The following is an 18,752-nucleotide window of genomic DNA, read 5'->3' as shown; positions in this document are numbered from 1 at the left end:
TGTTGATGTGTTAATGTCTCTAGAGACACACCTATTAATTACCTGCACCAAGGACAGTACCTAACAGGCATCATTCCACAGCAGATTTATACTGCACCGATAACAATGCCTCTCACCTCCAGTCACTTGAGGATTGTAATCTGTATAGTTTATGCCCAAAGGCAACTGACTCAGTAACAATTAACAAAGAGACACAAGGAAAACTTTTTCACAGAAGATGTAAAAAAAGTAAATTATAACCACTTCCCTTGTGGTTGTGTCTTGTCACTCGTCTGTTTGCGAATCAGTATGGTGCAGGGGACTCAACTGCTGGCACGTTTATAGAACCTGAAGAGACAATCACCAATTTGACCTGAAAATAATTATGTCACTGATTCATTTTTAGACAAGACTTTGTGCTTCTGGGTGACAGCAGAGCCAAATGTGAAGAGGAGGCCAGATAAGCTTCTGTATCCTTTTTTCATTTTTATAATATTTTCAGAAGACAAAACTTATCATTTCATTTTTTTAAAACTGGATCATCGAGGACCTACTGAAGAGGACTATAAAAGAGAAAATCTTCCATCCATCCATCTATTCTCGCATTTGATGAAATTAACTAGTTGTCTGCGATTCTGTTTAGCAGATTACTGATCATGAAGTTTCTTGTTTTGTGTGCTCTCCTTCTCTGTTGTCTCCACTTCAGTGGTGCTCATAATAGAAATCTGGATTCTGTTTGGAAAAACTGGAAAACAAAATTCAAGTCTCACTATCACAAAACAGTAAGCATTATTTAAACATTATGCAAGCTTAAAAGCTTATAGGAGATCAGAAAATGCTCTTTGTTTTTATTTTTGGTTATTAATGTATTAATGAAACAATTAATAATGAAACATATTTAAAAGCTGTCAGAGTTAATAAAAAATGTGCAGGAATTAATTCTAAACAGTAACACTAAAGGATTTGCATTACCTCTGTTTAGGAAGTGTGTCTTTTTTAATGTCTCCATTTATGTGATATAGTTAATGTATTCAGAAAAAAAAATGTGTACCAGTGATTGAATTGTGATATTTATCTTAGATGGAGTCCAAGAAGAGAAGTATTTGGGAAAAAAATTTTAATAGAATAAAAAATCACAACAATAAAGCCAACATTTTATTTAAACTGGGCTTGAACCAGTTTGCAGATCTTGTGAGTACCATTATATTTTACTATGTGGATATTTGGGTGGTATAACAACTAATGCTGTTACCTTACACTTCCTGAGTCTCGGGTTTAAATCTCAACCTGGACATTCTCTGTCTGGAGATTACACGTTCGTTCTCTGTTTTTCTTTTTAGTCTACTTTGCATATCCTAAGGGTATGCATGTTTGATTATCATGCAACAAATAAGTATATTTTGTAATGGACAAACTGCTAATTCAGTGGTGGCTCATATCATGTGCCTAATGCTATTAACCATGAACTGTGTTAAGTAGGTTCAGTAGTGATGGAAGTAAAAATTTGATATATCTACAGTACATTTTATAATATATTTACTTATTTATATTTTTCCTTCCTTAAGTATTGAGACCTGGCAGCATGAAAATACAGTGGTTAGTACTCCTGGGTTTGATTCATTGTCCATCTAGAGTTTGTAAGTTCTCCCAATGTCTGCCTTCAGATGATCGTCAAACACATGCAGTTTAGTTTAACTGTTAACTCTAAATTGGCACAAATCAAGGTTAAGCATTGGAAACCTATACTATACATTCAATTAAACTATAAGTTCTTCTCTCATACAAAGGTGCTGTACATTTCTGCTATTTATCATTCTCATTTTCCCTTTTCCCCCCGCACACCTCATGATAATAGACTCTGTGTTACTCTAGCAGGAAATAGCCTTTAAACTGTAACCTGACATTAATTCTAAATGAATTCTCTGAATCACTTTTGGGCTCATAAAAAGTACCCTAAAATACGATATGCCAGCTGATTAGCATGCCGAATTGCAGTGTCTAGAACTTCTGCATACCTGAGTCAAACTGTTTGGTTTAATGTAGTAGTAGTAAGGGCCCAGACTGTTTATAAAGGGTTAACTCTCCTACCAATATTTACTTTCGGGAACAAAACTGTACTCCTGCCCATTCAGTATAAATTCTCCCTTGTCTATATAGTATATGTCATCCCTGGCAGCTCCTCTTTCCCCACTCTGACATAGTGAGTGGTTCTCCTTTCACTACTGTGGGTTTCCTGCATGTACAGTCCATGAAAAGCTCTTACCCTGTCCTGTGCCACTTTAGTGTGTTTTTTAATAGTGGCAGGATCTCTTCTGTCAGCAAACTCAGTTATTATTCCCTTGAGGGGCAGTACATTTCTCTAAAAAGCTGCCTTTCTCATTTATCCATATTTGCTTTGCTCTAGTGGTGTAAGTGGCCCTCAGAGTTGATGCTAATGCAGTATAAAGTAACGCGTTACTATGATCAATTTACATTTTCAACTAATTTGTAAATGTCACAAAAGTCTTAAATGGCAGGTACTGTATTCCATTTCACAAAAAGATTTGCACTGCATATGCACACTGTTTTCAGGTTTAGAGTTCATTCAATATTACAATGCTGTCACATCTGTACAGAAAATATGTATTATTTTAACAGTTTACATGATAGTTCATTTTACTTTAGCATTGTCTTGAGATCAACTTTGTCTTTATTAAGAAATAATATAATATCATTTTTCAGCTTTAGAATGCATTGAAGGAATATGATTAACGGAGTGAAGTGAACTTAGGTGTGTATAATAATGAATTAGATTTACAGAAGCAAAAAAATTTTCAATGAAATGAAAATGCTTTAAGCTTCATGTTTCATAAATGTAGCACCGTATTCTGACATGCAGTTCAGTTGTTTCATGATATCTCTTTAACACTCCTCTAAAAACAGAGAAGTCTGTTTACAAGTACAGTTAGGTCCATAAATATTTGGACAGAGACAACTTTTTTCTAATTTTGGTTCTGTACATTACCACAATGAATTTTAAATAAAACAACTCAGATGCAGTTGAAGTGCAGACTTTCAGCTTTAATTCAGTGGAGCGAACAAAACGATTGCATAAAAATGCGAGTCATTTTTTGAACACAATCCCTTCATTTCAGGGGCTCAAAAGTAATTGGACAAATTAAATAATTGGAAATAAAATGTTCATTTCTAATACTTGGTTGAAAACCCTTTGCTGGCAATGAGAGCCTGAAGTCTTGAACTCATGGACATCACCAGATGCTGGGTTTCCTCCTTTTTAATGCTCTGCCAGGCCCTTACTGCATCGACTTTCAGTTGCTGTTTGTTTGTGGGCCTTTCTGTCCGAAGTTTAGTCTTCAACAAGTGAAATGCATGCTCAATTGGGTTAAGATCAGGTGACTGACTTGGCCATTCAAGAATTTTCCACTTCTTTGCTTTAATAAACTCCTGGGTTGCTTTGACTGTATGTTTTGGGTCATTGTCCATCTGTATCATGAAACGCCACCCAATCAATTTGACTGCATTTAGCTGGATTTGAGCGGACAGTATGTCTCTGAACACCTCAGAATTCATTCTGTCCTGTGTCACATCATCAATAAACACTAGTGTCCCAGTGCCACTGGCAGCCATGCACACCCAAGCCATCACACTGCCTCCACCATGTTTTACAGATGATGTGGTATGCTTTGGATAATGAGCTGTTCCACGCCTTCTCCATACTTTTATCTTGCCATCATTCTGGTGGAGGTTGATCTTGGTTTCATCTGTCCAAAGAATGTTTTTCCAGAACTGTGTTGGCTTTTTTAGATGTTCTTTAGCAAAGTCCAATCAAGCCTTTCTATTCTTGAGGCTTATGAGTGGCTTGCACCTTGCAGTGCACCCTGTGTATTTACTTTCATGCAGTCTTCTCTTTATGGTAGACTTGGATATCGATACGCCTACCCCCTGGACAGTGTTGTTCACTTGGTTGGCTGTTGTGAAGGGGTTTCTCTTCACCATGGAAATGATTCTGCAATCATCCACCACTGTTGTCTTCCGTGGACGTCCAGGTCTTTTTGTGTTGCTGAGTTCACCAGTGCTTGCTTTCTTTCTCAGGATGTACCAAACTGTAGATTTTGCCACTTGTAATATTGTAGCAATTTCTCGGATGGGTTTTTTCTGTTTTCACAGCTTAAGGATGGCTTCTTTCACCTGCATGGAGAGCTCCTTTGACCGTATGTTGTCTGTTCACAGCAAAATCTTCCACATGCAAGCACCACACCTCAAATCAACTCCAGGCCTTTTATCTGCTTAATTGATAATGACATAACGACGGACTTGCCCACACCTGCCCATGAAACAGCCTTTGAGTCAATTGTCCAATTACTTTTGAGCCCCTGAAATGAAGGGTTTGTGTTAAAAAATGCTTTAGTTGCCTCACATTTTTATGCAATCGTTTTGTTCACCCCAATGAATTAAAGCTGAAACTCTGCACTTAAACTGCATCTGAGTTGTTTCATTTAAAATTCATTGTGGTAATGTACAGAACCAAAATTAGAAAAAAGTTGTCTCTGTCCAAATACAGTATTTATGGACCTAACTGTAGTTATTTGAATCTTTATGTCAATTGTTAAAGAATGGTAACTAGTTAATTTACATAATGTAAATTATTTCTTTTTGATCACCACATGACTTTTTGATAGTGTAAAAAGCACCAAGATGGGATAGACATAGAGAAAGTAACATATTGATGTTATTATATCATAAACACCAGCTCAGTAAGTGTTTTTATCTACTTGTCAATAACTTAGCAATAACACTAGTTTAGGTACTGCAAAAATGCATTTATTACTCATTTACTCATATGTAACAAGACCTTAGCAAAGGCATCTGTTGGTCTTCATAACATCTATAAAACATCAGTAGATTGATTATTCATCTCTGTACAGTGTGACATATTGACATGATGTTTGGATACCCAGAATTTTCAAGTGTCCCTGATGTTGTTCTTGGATCATTCACCATAGATCATAAATTTTCAGTTAGGAACTTTGCTGTGATTTTTGATAGTTCGTTCAAAATTTGATAAACAGGTAAACTTTGTAGTTAAATGTAGTTTTTTTCCAGCTGAAACATCTAAAGGTAAATGCCTTTCTTTCCTGTAGTGATTTTGGAAAGGCCATTCATGCTTTTTTGACTATTGCAACTCACTGTATGTAGGTATTGATCAGTAATTGTTACGACACCTGCAACTAGTCCAAAACACTGCTGCTCACCTATTTATAGGCTCTCACCAGCGCAACCACATCTTACCAATACTGAACTTGCTATTTTAGCTTCTGATCTGCTACAGAAATGATTTTAAAATCTTGTTACTTGTTTTTAAATGTATGAATGGAATGGAACCCTCTTACCTTTTGGAACATCATCATCAACGAGACTTCTGCAGACTACTAGCCAGATGCTCATAGTGGTGCCAAGGTCGAGGTTTGAACAAAGCAGGCATCAGGGCCTCCTCTCTTTGGAACAACTTGCTTTATTATACTAGGTCTGCCCTGACATTAGTTACTTTTAGGTCATTATTAATACACCTGTTTCTTTTTGATGGCCTTTGACTCTGTACAAGGTTAAATATTATGGCTTTATATATTGGTTCATGTACATTCATGTTTATGAGTAAGCATGTGTGGGGGGTGGGTATTTTGAGTCTATCTTTTATGTATAGTTTGTCATTATTGTGGCTTTGTTATGTGTATATATATTTTAAATGTTTCTTTAAGATTATCTTCTATAGCACTTTGGGTCTGTTTAGTCTATTTTAAATGTGCTTTATAAATAAAGAATGACTTGACCTGACTTGACTAAAATGTCTTATTAATATGAAGGATTCACAGGTCTTATACTAAATATGTAATATCCAGAGAAATGTGTCTCCGTTAAACTACCTTAGACCACTCCAAAGTGAAGTTTTGTTAGTAGGTCACATTGCCAAGATGAATAAACACTTTACTGATGCTTTGTCAGTGTTATGAAGACCCAGAGAAGTGTTTGTTGAGATCTTCTTACCTAATAGTAAATGAGTAATTCATGCATTTTTTCACTACCTAAACTAATGTGTTACTGAGATAATTTTAAAATCTATTGACTTCAAGCTTGTAAAAATTTGACTGATTAAATCAGGTTTATTTTATTCATTAGGATTTATTTTTTATTATTTTTTTTTGTAAACTAAAAGCCTCTATTTGGTGGTTCTAATATCTGAAATGGCACTTGGCAGAAAAATAAGTCATGTAGTTTACTTGTTTATCTGCTGAATTCACATTCATTGTTATTGGTAATTTTCTTGATATTAAAATTTTGAAAGAACATTTGGGTTTCAGTCTTGGCACTTATTGGTATAGGTTTAGAGAATAAACTAAAAGTAAGGTCATTAGTAATGCGGTTATTCTTCCCAGGAAGGAATGAGAGAAATAATCCCATTGTAATTTGAGTGATTTAATTATTTATTTATAAGGGATTACTTTCTTTGATTAACTATAACCAACTTTGATTACAAGACTCAAACCTTATGGCATTTATATCCATATTTTTGATTTAGCTTCACTTAGGAAAAAATATCAGCAAAGGGACACATTTTGTTCACAGTAGACTTGTTAAAAAACTGAAAAAGAAATACAATAAAATGCACCCTGAATGTTGATGTGAACATTTGACATTGACAGTGTTCAACTTTAATTCTTTTGTTTGTAAAAAGCATACATTGACAGTCTAAACTAAATTGTTTTGTAGAACAATGACGAATATAATGATCAAATACTGAGTGCACTACCAGAGAGAAGCATCAGGAAAAAAAGAAGCACCGGTGGTACGGCAGATATAAATAACCTACATAAAAATGCCATGCTTCTGAATCTGAGCAGCATTGACTACCGATCCAGGGGCTATGTCACACCAGTGAAAAATCAGGTTAGGCTTACATATTACTTACTAATATATTTCAAGAAGATGATTTTTCATTTTAAAGAAGAATACATTTTTTAATTCTTGTAATAGGGCAGATGTGGATCTTGCTGGTCGTTTAGCACCACAGGAGCTATTGAAGGGCAGCTCTTCAAGAAGACTGGTCAGTTGGTATCCCTAAGTGAGCAGAACCTGGTGGATTGCTCCAAGCCCTTTGGAACATATGGATGCCAAGGGGCATGGATGGGAAATGCCTACAAGTATGTGCTGTCCAATGGAGGCATCGCGTCTTCAGCTGTATATCCCTACAATGGAATGGTAAACACCTATATTATTGAAAATAAATGTCTGTAGCTGGCAATAAAATAATCACAGACAAAGTGATAACAATGTAAGCAAATGACAGAAGGCCATTCAGCCATCGGGCTTTTGTCATTCAGTTGATTGTGCTCTTTTGGCTAGTTAAGTTATCTCATTATCTCAACTTTTTAAAAGTTGTTTAAGGTTTCTACTTCAACTGACCATTTCAGTTATTTGTTCCAAATTCACAGTGCTGCCAAGATTCCAGAATAAATGTACCTTTCATTAATTGCCACTGGTGTCATTGAGTATGTGATTTGCCACTTAACTGATTTATTCATTTTAGTGTTGCCTTTGAACACTTTAAAGTCCTGAATTAGGACCCCGCACATTCTTCTCTGGTTGGGACTAACCAGGTGTAATCTGCATAGCCTTTAAGGTTATGTCCATACTATTACATTTTTGTTTAAAAATAGAGCTGTTACTCTTCATTTTCTGTTTTCATCCACACTACCCCAGTGTATTTTATCCCTGAAAAAGCAAACTTTGAAAAAGCTCTCCAGAACCTTATATTTCTGAAAATGCTGGGGCAGCATTGCAGTGTGTATGGATGAAAACAGAGTTTTGAAAATGCTGATTCTAATCAGGCTGTAATTAGTTTGTGTCTATTATGATTATATTAGATTAGCAGGATGATTAGATCCTGCTCGCTATATTTTTTTCAGTCTCTTTCCTCACCTTATACTCATGTGCTATTTTCAATAACAATTCCACCTCATCATCAGTTCAGACAAAACAACCTGTTTTTTATGTACTTCATATTTGTGTAAACACAAAATGAAAATTAATTTCTAGCGTGAAGGACACTTCTTCCTGTTTCTATCAATGCACACATGTCCAGTGTAGGTGAACAATTACACTGTATTTGGCTTTGGTCGCTTTAGTGTGGCCAGAGATATTATTGGAAACTATGTGAAAACACTAATGTGGATGGAGATTGTTTTCTTTTAAAAATGCCATTTTTAATTGAAAATGCAGTAGTTTGGACATGATTTGTGTCTATGTCAGCACTATTTTCTATGCTGCAAGCAGTGGTATTGACCCTGAAGTGAGCAGGCCAAGATATGAACTTAAAACTTGGGGGCTGTGAGGGCCAGCGCTTGTTTATCACAGCTACCCAGTAAAGTAAAGCCATTCACGAAGCATTTTCAAACCAGCTTAATTCAATTAAGGGTCCTGTGTCCAAGTCTTTCATTGTGATATAGAGTGCAAGGCTAGAACAAACCCTGAACTGAAGTCTAATCAATCACAAAACTCGATTACACAAACACAGCCAGGATCACTTACAAGGAGCCAGTTCAGTCTATTAATCTGAATTGCATGTACCTACAGTAATAGAAAACCCAGCAAAAAGACCCACACACACTTGGGGAGAACATGCACACAGACAATGACTGGACTAGGATTTCAACCAAGAGTTGTGAAGCAGCAGCATTAACCAGTGCAATCGTCAGGCTTCCCTTAAAATAAAAATTTGTTAAAGCACTTTGCCTTGTAGAAGCTGCATGAGCACTAGAGATGATGCAATAAAAGAAACTGTCAAAGGTTTGATAATAAATTAAAAATGTTCAGTATACCTTTAGCATGCTGGAGTAGCTCAATGTATAATGACATAATGCTATGCTATTCTCACTTTTCACCAATGTCAGTATTCCTAATTGCATTCATTATTTTTTCTGTACATACTGTAGCTACATGAAAAACTGAAGCAGAATAAGAAATGAATGGATAAAAAGACAAATATATAGTAGCTTAGGAAAAGTGTTTGAGTTCTTTAATTTGTTTCTAGTCTCATGCTTTACTTGATCAGCTCCACAATGGAGTGGCTACTCATCCAAGACTGGTTCTTGTCCTACACCCAATCCCTTTCGACAGGCTTGTGTGACCCTAAAAAACTCGGTTTGATAGAGGATGTTTATGATCAGAAAATTATACAAAGTACTTTTTAAATTTCATTTTAACATCCATCCATCCATTATCCAACCCTCTATATCCTAACTACAGGGTCACGGGGGTCTGCTGGAGTCAATCCCAGCCAACACAGGGCACAAGGCAGGAAACAAACCCCGGGCAGGGCACCAGCCCACCGCAGGGCACACACACACACACACACACACACCAAGCACACACTAGGGACAATTTAGAATCGCCAATGCACCTAGCCAGTATGTCTTTGGACTGTGGGAGGAAACCAGAGCACTTGGAGGAAACCCATGCAGACACGGGAAGAACTCGGGCCTCCCAACTGCGAGGCAGCAGTGCTACCCACTGCGCCACCATGCCACCCCCATTTTAACATTCTAAAGTTTTTTTTCTTAAAGAATAAGGAGAAAGCATTGTATGCAAACACAATGACATTTCACACTGCGACACAATAGTATGTTAGAATTCCCAGAAGAACAATAAAGAATATTTAGTCACACTTTAATTTATATCTCCACTGTAAATGAGCTATTAACAGGTTATAACTATATTAATAATAATAAATAAAAAGAATAAGACAATTGAAATATGTTAATGTCATTTTAATTTTTTTTATTATGTTAAAAGACTTAAGTCTTAGACTTTTAAAGTTGCTTCTAATGGATAATAAAGTGTTACCAAAAACTTTATAGATACACTCAATCAATCTTAGCAAATTGAGCTAACTTATAAACTTGGTAAATTATAAGCATATTTCAAGCTTTCATATTACCTAAAATATTCACTCTGCATTGCTCAGTTATTTCATGTTACATTCATTATAAATGTGATTTAGCCCATTCTGACTGAGTTTTTCTTCACGTTTTCAATTTTTCATTTTTTTCATAGGATAACCAAACCTGCCTTTATAATGTAAAAATTAAAGCAGCTTCAATCACAAACTACATGTTTCTTCCTAGTGGAAACTTGCAAGCACTGGCTGACGCTGTGGCAACCATTGGACCCATCACAGTAACAGTTGATGCCAGCCTTATGAGCTTCCAGTTTTACAAATCAGGTTTGTTTAAGCATGTTACAACCTTGCAGCCTCCACAATAAAAAAGTAAAGGCTGATTCATTATTAGAAATGCTAACTCTGTTACTTCAAATTTATAGGAATTTATAATGACCCAGCCTGCAATATTAATATAGATCATGCTGTACTTCTTGTTGGATATGGATCAGAGGCTGGCCAGAACTACTGGATTATTAAAAACAGGTGAACGCGCCCGCCACATTTTTCAGATTGGAGATAACATATTTCAAAGATCCTGTCATTCATACAGTGCCTGTATAAACCATTCACCCCCTTGGAAGTTTCTGTACCTTATTGTTATATAAAAGCAAATCACAGTGGATTTAATTTGGCTTTTTGACTCTGCTCAACAGAAAGAAATAATGTCAAAGTGAAAACAAATCTCTACAATGTGCTCTAAAATAATTACAAAGTAAAACATAAAATAGTTTATTTCAAAAGTATTTGCCCCTTCAAGTCAGTATTAGTAGATGCATCCTTAGCAGTAATTCTACGTTTAAGTCTGTGTATGCAGGATTTACACATTCGGTCACTGAAATATCCCCCGATTATTTTTTGCTGTTTATGCACTGTCAGGTTGCTTGGGGATCATAATGCAATAGCCTTTTTCAAATCCAGCCACAAATTCTTAATTGGGCTAAAATCTGACCACTCCAGGACATTAACATTGCTGCTTTTAAGCCATTCCAGTGTAGCTTTTGTTTACTAAAAAACTAATCATCTCCCATGGCACAGGTTTCATGCAGACTGTGTCAGGTTTTTTTTCCAGGATTTCCCATGTTTTGCTGTATTCATTTTACCCTGTTCCAGGGTCTGCTGCAAAGAAGAATCCCGACAGCATGATGCTGCCACCACCATGCTTCATGGTGGGGATGGCATGTTTTTGGTAATGTGCAATGTTTGGCATAGTTTGATGGTTAAAAAAGCTCAATTTTGGTCTCATATGAATATAACTTTCTTTCAGCTGACGTCAGAGTTTCGCATGTGCCTTCTGGCAAAATCGTAGTGCCTTTTATTTAACAGTGGCTTTTAGTTTGCCATTCACCATAAAGCTGCAACTGAGGAATAGTTGCTGTCTGCATGGTCTCTCTATTATCAACCATTGTACCTGTAACTCTTTTAGAGTTTTAAGCCTCTTGGTGGCCTCTTCATTAATTTTCTTCTTGAGCGATCACCTAGTTTTTGTGGTCTGCCTGCTCTATACAACTTTCAAGCTGTGTCATACTTTCCTGTTTTTTAATGGCTGATTTCACGGGACTAGAAGGGATATTTCGGGACTTGGATATTTTCTTGTCTCCATCCCCTGCCTTGTACTTTTCAATCACCTTTTCACGGGGTTGCTTGGAGTGTTGTTTTGTCTTCATTGTGCAGGATAGGACACAATACTGACCACCACAAGTTGGACCTTATAGATAAGGGGCATTTATAGTACCATCAATTAAAACCCCTTGACTACAGACAGTTGATCTCCATTAAACCAATTATATGACTTTTAAAATGAATTCACTGTACTAGTGATGATTTAGGTCTGTCATATTTAACGGGTGAATACTTATGTGATTAATTACTTTGTGTTTCATCCATCCATCCATTATCCAACCCACTTTATCCTAACTACAGGGTCACGGGGGTCTGCTGGAGCCAATCCCAGCCAACACAGGGTGAAAGGCAGGAAACAAACCCTGGGCAGGGCTTTGTGTTTCATATTTTAATTAAATTACATCACTTTGCAGAGATCTGTTTTTACTTGGACATTAAGGAGTCTAGCTCCATTGATTTGTTGATGGGTAAATGGGTGTGTGGTATTTTATGTAATGTGCTAATTGGTAAATTTTGTACTCCACACTATGTAAACTTTCCATTATTATGTTACTGTTACTTCAGCTCTTCCTCCTTATTTGCCTATTTCTTTAGGCCTTAAATTTACAATTTCATGTACACTCAGTTCTCTGTATTTATCTTAACTTTCTTAAGTCATTTTTTTCTTTTTGTTTTCAGTTGGGGCACACAGTGGGGAGAAAATGGTTACATGAGGATGGCCAGGACAACAACAAATTACTGTGGAATTGCCAGCTACACTCTGTTCCCTGTGATGTGATGGTCAAGGATAAATTAAATGGCAAAACTATGAGGCTTTAAGAGCACAAATAAGATGCAGTAGTTTAGCTCTTGTCCTTTGTAAAGAATTAGTTCAGCCATAGGTGTACAAGTATCAGATACATGTTTAGGTACACCAATAGAGCTCCAATGAAGCTACAATATACATGGCTGGACTGTACGATACAGGATAATTCAGCTAATCATGTAGATGGGATTGTTATTTGGTTAATAATGTCATTGAACCTGCAAAAAATGAAATCTAAGCAAGTGAAAGGTATTTATATCAACATTATATCTTGTTTTCCTTACTGTAGGAATTATCAATTTATCAAAAAAATATTTGCATTTATGATTATTTACCTTACTTGAAGAAATCTTGTCAAGTAAATTTTGCTTACAACATTGGCAGATTTTTCTATTTTGATAAATAAAAGCAAAATAACACCCATTTAAAGTTTTTTGTCTAGTTTTTGCATATGCTTTTTTGCAGTGAAGTTCACTTGTAGGATTTACACAAACCAAGCAGAAGAATTTTTAACATAAAATGTATTTCTCTAGAAATATGATTATTGGTTCATTGTGTAAAATGGTGATTATTTAGTCATGTTGAAAAATAAAATTACAAATACTGTAACCCCAACAAGTCTAAAGATGCTCAGCCCTTCGGCCATTAGCACATAAATCAGTACTACCGTAAAGTTGATTTTTTTTTTTTTTTTTTTTGAACCCATGTGTCTGAGCTTTATATAATAATGGGAGATTTATATCCTTGAAATGTTATTAGCAATCTAAAGAAATATTCCCCAATAATAAGTTTCCAAGCACAAAATAAATGTAAAACTTATAAATAATATTCTTTTTATTTTCTAAGATATTATGAATCTACTTCAACTCCATCACTTTCATTTTTCAAGTACAGTGATCCCTCGCTATATCGCGCTTCGCCTTTCACAGCTTCACTCCATCGCGGATTTTATATGTAAGCATATTTAAATATATATCGCGGATTTTTCGCTGCTTCGCGGGTTTCTGTGGACAATGGGTCTTTTAATTTCTGGTACATGCTTCCTCAGTTGGTTTGCCCAGTTGATTTCATACAAGGGACGCTATTGGCAGATGGCTGAGAAGCTACCCGGCTTACTTTCTCTCTCTCTCTCTCTTGCGCTGACGTAGGGGGTGTGAGCAGGGGAGCTGTTCGCACACCTAGACGATAGGGACGTTGCTACCTTCTGTGTGCAGCTGCTTCCTGAAGGACATGCTGCACGGTGCTTCGCATACTTAAAAGCTCAAAGGGCACGTATTGATTTTTGACTTTCTTTTTCTCTCTCTCTCTCTCCCTGCTCCTGACGGAGGGGGTGTGAGCTGCTGTCTTCAACAGCTTTGTACCGGCGGTGCTTCGCATACGTAAAAGCCAAACAGCCCTATTGATTTTTTTTTTGACTGCTTGCTTTGTTCTCTCTCTCTCTCCTGATGCGCACTCCTTTGAAAAGGAAGATATGTTTGCATTCTTTTAATTGTGAGACAGAACTGTCATCTCTGTCTTGTCATGGAGCACAGTTTAAACTTTTGAAAAAGAGACAAATGTTTGTTTGCAGTGTTTGAATAACGTTTCTGTCTCTCTACAACCTCCTGTGTTTCTGCGCAAATCTGTGACCCAAGCATGACAATATAAAAATAACCATATAAACATGTGGTTTCTACTTCGCGGATTTTCTTAGGGTGGCTCTGGAACGCAACCCCCACGATGGAGGAGGGATTACTGTATTCTTATTAGATATTTGGCAAACAATTGTATCCAAGGTTATAAAATTATGAAACATTACAATTGTTTACTCATTTTTTTTTAATTTTTAATGTCCACAGTGAATCAAAGGGAGGGAATTAACCAGAAGAACAGCAATTCAGCTTAGCAAAGCTCACCAGTACTATCTACTTAATTTCTCCAAAGTAAAATTTTAAAGTCTTACTCTCTGTCACACTACTTGGTAATTTGTTTTATGTATCTAAAGTTCTCTGTGAGAAAAAAAAAACAACTTTCTAGTATTTCTGCAAAATTTACCTTTATCAGGCTTTCATCTGTGTCCCTGCACTTGTTTTAAAGTAATTGCTGGGACCCACTATACAAATTCTTTTCATAATTTTGAAAACTTTAGTTATATCAACTCTTAATCTGCAATTGCTTAAAATGAAAAAGTTCAGCTCCTTCAGTCTTTCCAAACTGGTCATATTTTTTAGTCCTGGAATCAGCCTGGTCCCTCTTTAGATTCTTCTAGTGCTGCTATGTATTTTTTGTAGAATGGAGGACAAAACTGAACACAGTGCTCCTAGTGTTGCCTCTTCAGTGTGTTATATAACTTAAGCATGACTTTCTTTGCCTTGTACTACACACATCATGTGATATAACCTAGCATCCTATTAGCCTTATAAATGGCTTGTGTACTCTGGTTAATGTAGTGATGACTCCATTACAACTTCCATGTCCTTCTCTTTAGGGGAACAGTCAAGTTTCAGACTTTCCACTGCATATTTAAATCTAAAATTGCTACTTCCTATATGTTATTACCTTAAATTTGCTTACATAAAATTTAATTCACTACAAATCAGCCCACACCTGTATTCTCTGTAGGTTCCACCATGATCATCTTGTTATTTATATTGCTATCCACATCATTTGTGTATGAGGAACACCACTTTTAATATCACCTAATTCTGATAAGGTTCCTCTCACTACAAACAAAAATAAAAAATGAAGAAAACAGAGACCACACTGCAAAAAATGAAATCCAAGCAAGTGGTAAGTATTTGCATCATGACGTTAAACCTTGTTTTCCTTATTGTAAGAATTATTGACTTATCAAAGAATTTGTATTTATGATTATTTAGCTTACTTTAAGAATAATTGCCAAGTAGATTTTTCTTACCTCATTGGCAGATCTTTTTCGCCAAATTAAAAGCAAAACAACTCCAGTTTATATTTTTTTTTTGTCTAGTTCTTGCAGTGCAGGGACAGAGGCTTGATGAACCATAACACCTTCCAGCTTATACTGTATATGACTGCCTTTGTTTAGGAAAATGGCCTTGATACTCTTCTATTCCTTGTCTGCTTTCTACACTACGTGTGCCTTCTGGACGTGTTTATGCCTTGGCATCTGAGGCAGTCTGCTTTTTACTTTATCATACTTAGCTCAGAGCCAACCGTCCTCTGTTACATGTTCTTTTTGATTTGCTGTAGTGCTCTTATGTCCTTCAGTAAGAGAGAAAACAACTAAAACTGCTTAACATTGTTCTGAATGTTAGCTAGTATCTTAATAGCCTTAATTACATTTTTATACTGACTACTTTTGGATAGCAATGTGTTAAATCTTTTAATTTTGTTGAATTATTGTTCTAACATAATACTATAAATGTATTTTAATATATTCTTGTTTATCATGTCACCAGAGAGAGGCAACATATTGCATGTTGGCAGGACATGCAAGTAAGAATTTTAGTGTATGGCACATCATAATATTACTACTACTACTACTACTACTATTAAGGTGTGTCTCAAGGTTCAGCACTTATTAGGGGCATAGATCCCATCACAGTTAACAAATGGGGGAGTCCCCCATGGCATTTTCCAGTAGTTGAATTTTTACTCAGTTGTCCATGAATGTCAAAATGCAGTACTGGAGGAAGAAAGTCTCAGGGACATTTGAATGTATGGGAACAATGGACACTGGCCAGGGCCCCAGGACCATAAGGGCTCACGATGTTTCTGATGCCTATGAATGTTTCCATTTTGCTATCAAAACAGGGTCCCCAGCGCACTACTTTGACCAGGGGTCTATGATGCTGGTAAGATGGCCCTGAGAAGGGTTGGTCTCTCAAACATCAGAGGCTGGAAGCTTAAGCCCATTGGATGGGTTGGGGATTACCTAAAAGATCAAGGACATCTAAAATCAGGGGCTAAAGCCCTGGAAGCACCCCTAATGATACCACTACTACTACTACTACTACTACTACTACTACTACTACTGTATATGTCATGAATGGAGACCCACCGCAGTCATTCAAATACGGACTGAGGTATCACATTAATCCAAGAAATGTATGATCTTTTCTGTGCCCCACTGCTGTATTTCTAACCTGGTAAAAATAAGACTGCACAAGTCAAAATTTAATTTTAATCTGAAAATGTCCCCTACAGTGTTATCCCATGGCCAAGCACTAGAAGCTGCTGTCCTAACATACTTCAAATTTTGTTTAGCACAAATGATCCAAAGCTGAAAACCTCAGGAAACACCTATAAGAAACTGCATGCCAGTCATTTACTGTGTTAATATCAGCAATATATTACAAACAATGTGCTATAAATACATTGTGGTCACCACCCATCCTCACAAAAACATATGACATGACTTCTGTTAAACTGATGCAAATGTTACAGGGGTCTATTTAAGTGCTACATTGGCAGAAAAAGCATCCCTAGGGCTCAGTAGAATAACCCTATCCATGTATTGTTTTTTGAAGATTGAACTTGATGTGTGGCTCTCTAGGTGTGCACATGTAAGCCTAATTATTTGCAGACGTGCCCATGCTGATTTCCCACAATGGTTATATTGCAAATTACACCATTTCTTCAGCATGCAACTAATTTTTCTCATACTCGCATAATAGTTTCTTACAATGAATGCCATCAAACTTGCAGAATTGGCAGTTTACATGACTTCCAGGATGTCTCACAGTAAAGCAGTGAAAAGGACAAGGCCAGATTAAAACCTGTAGAGGCCCTAAGCACTTTAAAGATTTTGGTGGCCCCATATACCGTATATCTAATTCAAAATATAAACAATAATAAACTGAAAAATAAAATTGCATTTTTTGAAATGAAACAAAACTTACAGTAAGATGAAAAATAATGTTTATTTTGCAGTTTTCCACCATATGGTCCATGGTAAATCCATGGCCATCTTAACAGCATCATAGGCCCCCAGGCAAAGTAGTGCACTGGGGCCCCTGCTTTGATAGCAAAACAGAAATATACATACAGTAGGCATCAGAAACATTGTGGGCCCCGGACCAAGGCCCATTGTGCCCTGGGTAAATTTAACAATTGAAAATGTCTGTGGTGCCTCCTTCCCTTGATGCCCTAAGCATGTGTTTATTTTGCTTAATGGTTAATCCAGCTCTGGATAGGAACTGAAATTCAACCTTTGTGGTTCTATGCCAAATATTGCCTCTAGACTGGTCCATAATGCCCAATACACTTGGCCAAAATGATACATGGACAAACTATACCGGTTTTATCTTGTGGAAATCGGTAGCGCAGTATGTCTGCATATTTTGTGTTATTGTGTTTTTTAAATTAACGGTGTAGTGTGCGGCATTTTTTCATTCTGTTGGTACAGAATGAATTTCTTTTTCTTTTTCATATTTTCAATATGTTGTGCTACTGTGTGCAAAACTATCCTAAAGGTAGTTATATGCCTATTCAGTTTCTGTGGTGTCTTGAGAGAGAGTGTGTGTGTGTGTGTTCATCTGTCTTGGAGACTTTGCTCGGTGCATCCGCATGCTGTTTCATCGCACCATAAAACATACGTGCAATCTTGAATTCCGCTCTACACGCACACTGCATTCACTGCTGGGGATCTTGTTATCCCGCAGAGCAGAGCAGAGCAGCGCAGCCCAGCAGAGCCCAGCCCAGCCTAGATCACGCAGTCGCGGACTCGGAGTCGAGAGCCCCGCGCACCCTTAGCTGGCAGCGTACGGAGATCGGCGCGGCTCACTGCGGACCCAGTCAGAGCCAGTCAGACTTGCATGGATCGACAAAGCAGCCCGCTGCTACAGGAACAACACCGCGCCGCCCACACTGACACCCGCCGGATCTTCTGAGACATGCACTTACCATGTCATTCAAGGTACTGTACTGTTGAAGCAGCGTGCTGCTGCTGCGGTTCTTTTCTCCTCCTTGTAGGCGCGTCCGAGCTCTCAGCAAGGGTACTTGCAGGTATCGGGCGTCGTTCGAAAGATTGGGGTGTACTGTAAAAAACATGAACGGGATTCGTGCAGACGTGACGGGGTTGATGCGCTGTCCGCTTTTAGGTGCTGAAGTCGGCCTGACCTTCAGGCAATTGGCGTAAAATAAGTCACAGTTTGTTTTAAGTAAAAAAGAAAATAAACAGATTTGTATCATAACATTGATATGAGTTTAAACACATTACATACCAATCAAACAAGTTAGATAAGCAGCTAATCAATATAACACACTGGGATATGTATATATGAGTGCTGAGAATACAGTATATTTTATTCATTCGTTAATTTTCAATAACAGATGATCACAATGGGCCGAGGTCCCATCCCAACAGCAGCGGGCACAAGGCAGGAGCCAACCTAG

General features: G+C 37.1%; 2 protein-coding genes across 3 annotated transcripts in view; both read left to right on the top strand.

The window, feature by feature from the left end:
• The first annotated feature begins 261 nt into the window (after window positions 1–261).
• Window positions 262–12,993, top strand: LOC114653390 (procathepsin L-like). The gene is made up of 7 exons (XM_028803678.2): window positions 262–761; window positions 1,060–1,170; window positions 6,745–6,921; window positions 7,009–7,233; window positions 10,087–10,255; window positions 10,354–10,456; window positions 12,272–12,993. The coding sequence occupies exons 1-7, from the start codon at window positions 636–638 to the stop codon at window positions 12,369–12,371; spliced, it is 1,011 nt and encodes a 336-aa protein (XP_028659511.2). The 5' UTR covers window positions 262–635; the 3' UTR covers window positions 12,372–12,993.
• A 4,908-nt stretch (window positions 12,994–17,901) lies between these two features.
• The window catches only part of ankrd29 (ankyrin repeat domain 29), a 48,850-nt gene continuing 47,999 nt past the window's right edge, over window positions 17,902–18,752 (top strand). For both annotated transcript variants that reach the window (XR_007935253.1, XM_028804459.2), the window contains exon 1: window positions 17,902–18,273. Coding sequence is in view for 1 of the 2 variants with exons in the window: in XM_028804459.2 (XP_028660292.1) it covers window positions 18,262–18,273 (12 nt within the window). In the remaining variant the exon portion in view is untranslated. The remainder of the gene's footprint in view (window positions 18,274–18,752) is intronic.

Source organism: Erpetoichthys calabaricus, chromosome 6 (assembly GCF_900747795.2).
Source record: "Erpetoichthys calabaricus chromosome 6, fErpCal1.3, whole genome shotgun sequence".
NCBI classification, from domain to species: domain Eukaryota; kingdom Metazoa; phylum Chordata; class Cladistia; order Polypteriformes; family Polypteridae; genus Erpetoichthys; species Erpetoichthys calabaricus.
The sequence above is the reverse complement of the archived record's forward strand: the minus strand, read 5'-3'. Positions and strand labels throughout refer to the sequence as shown.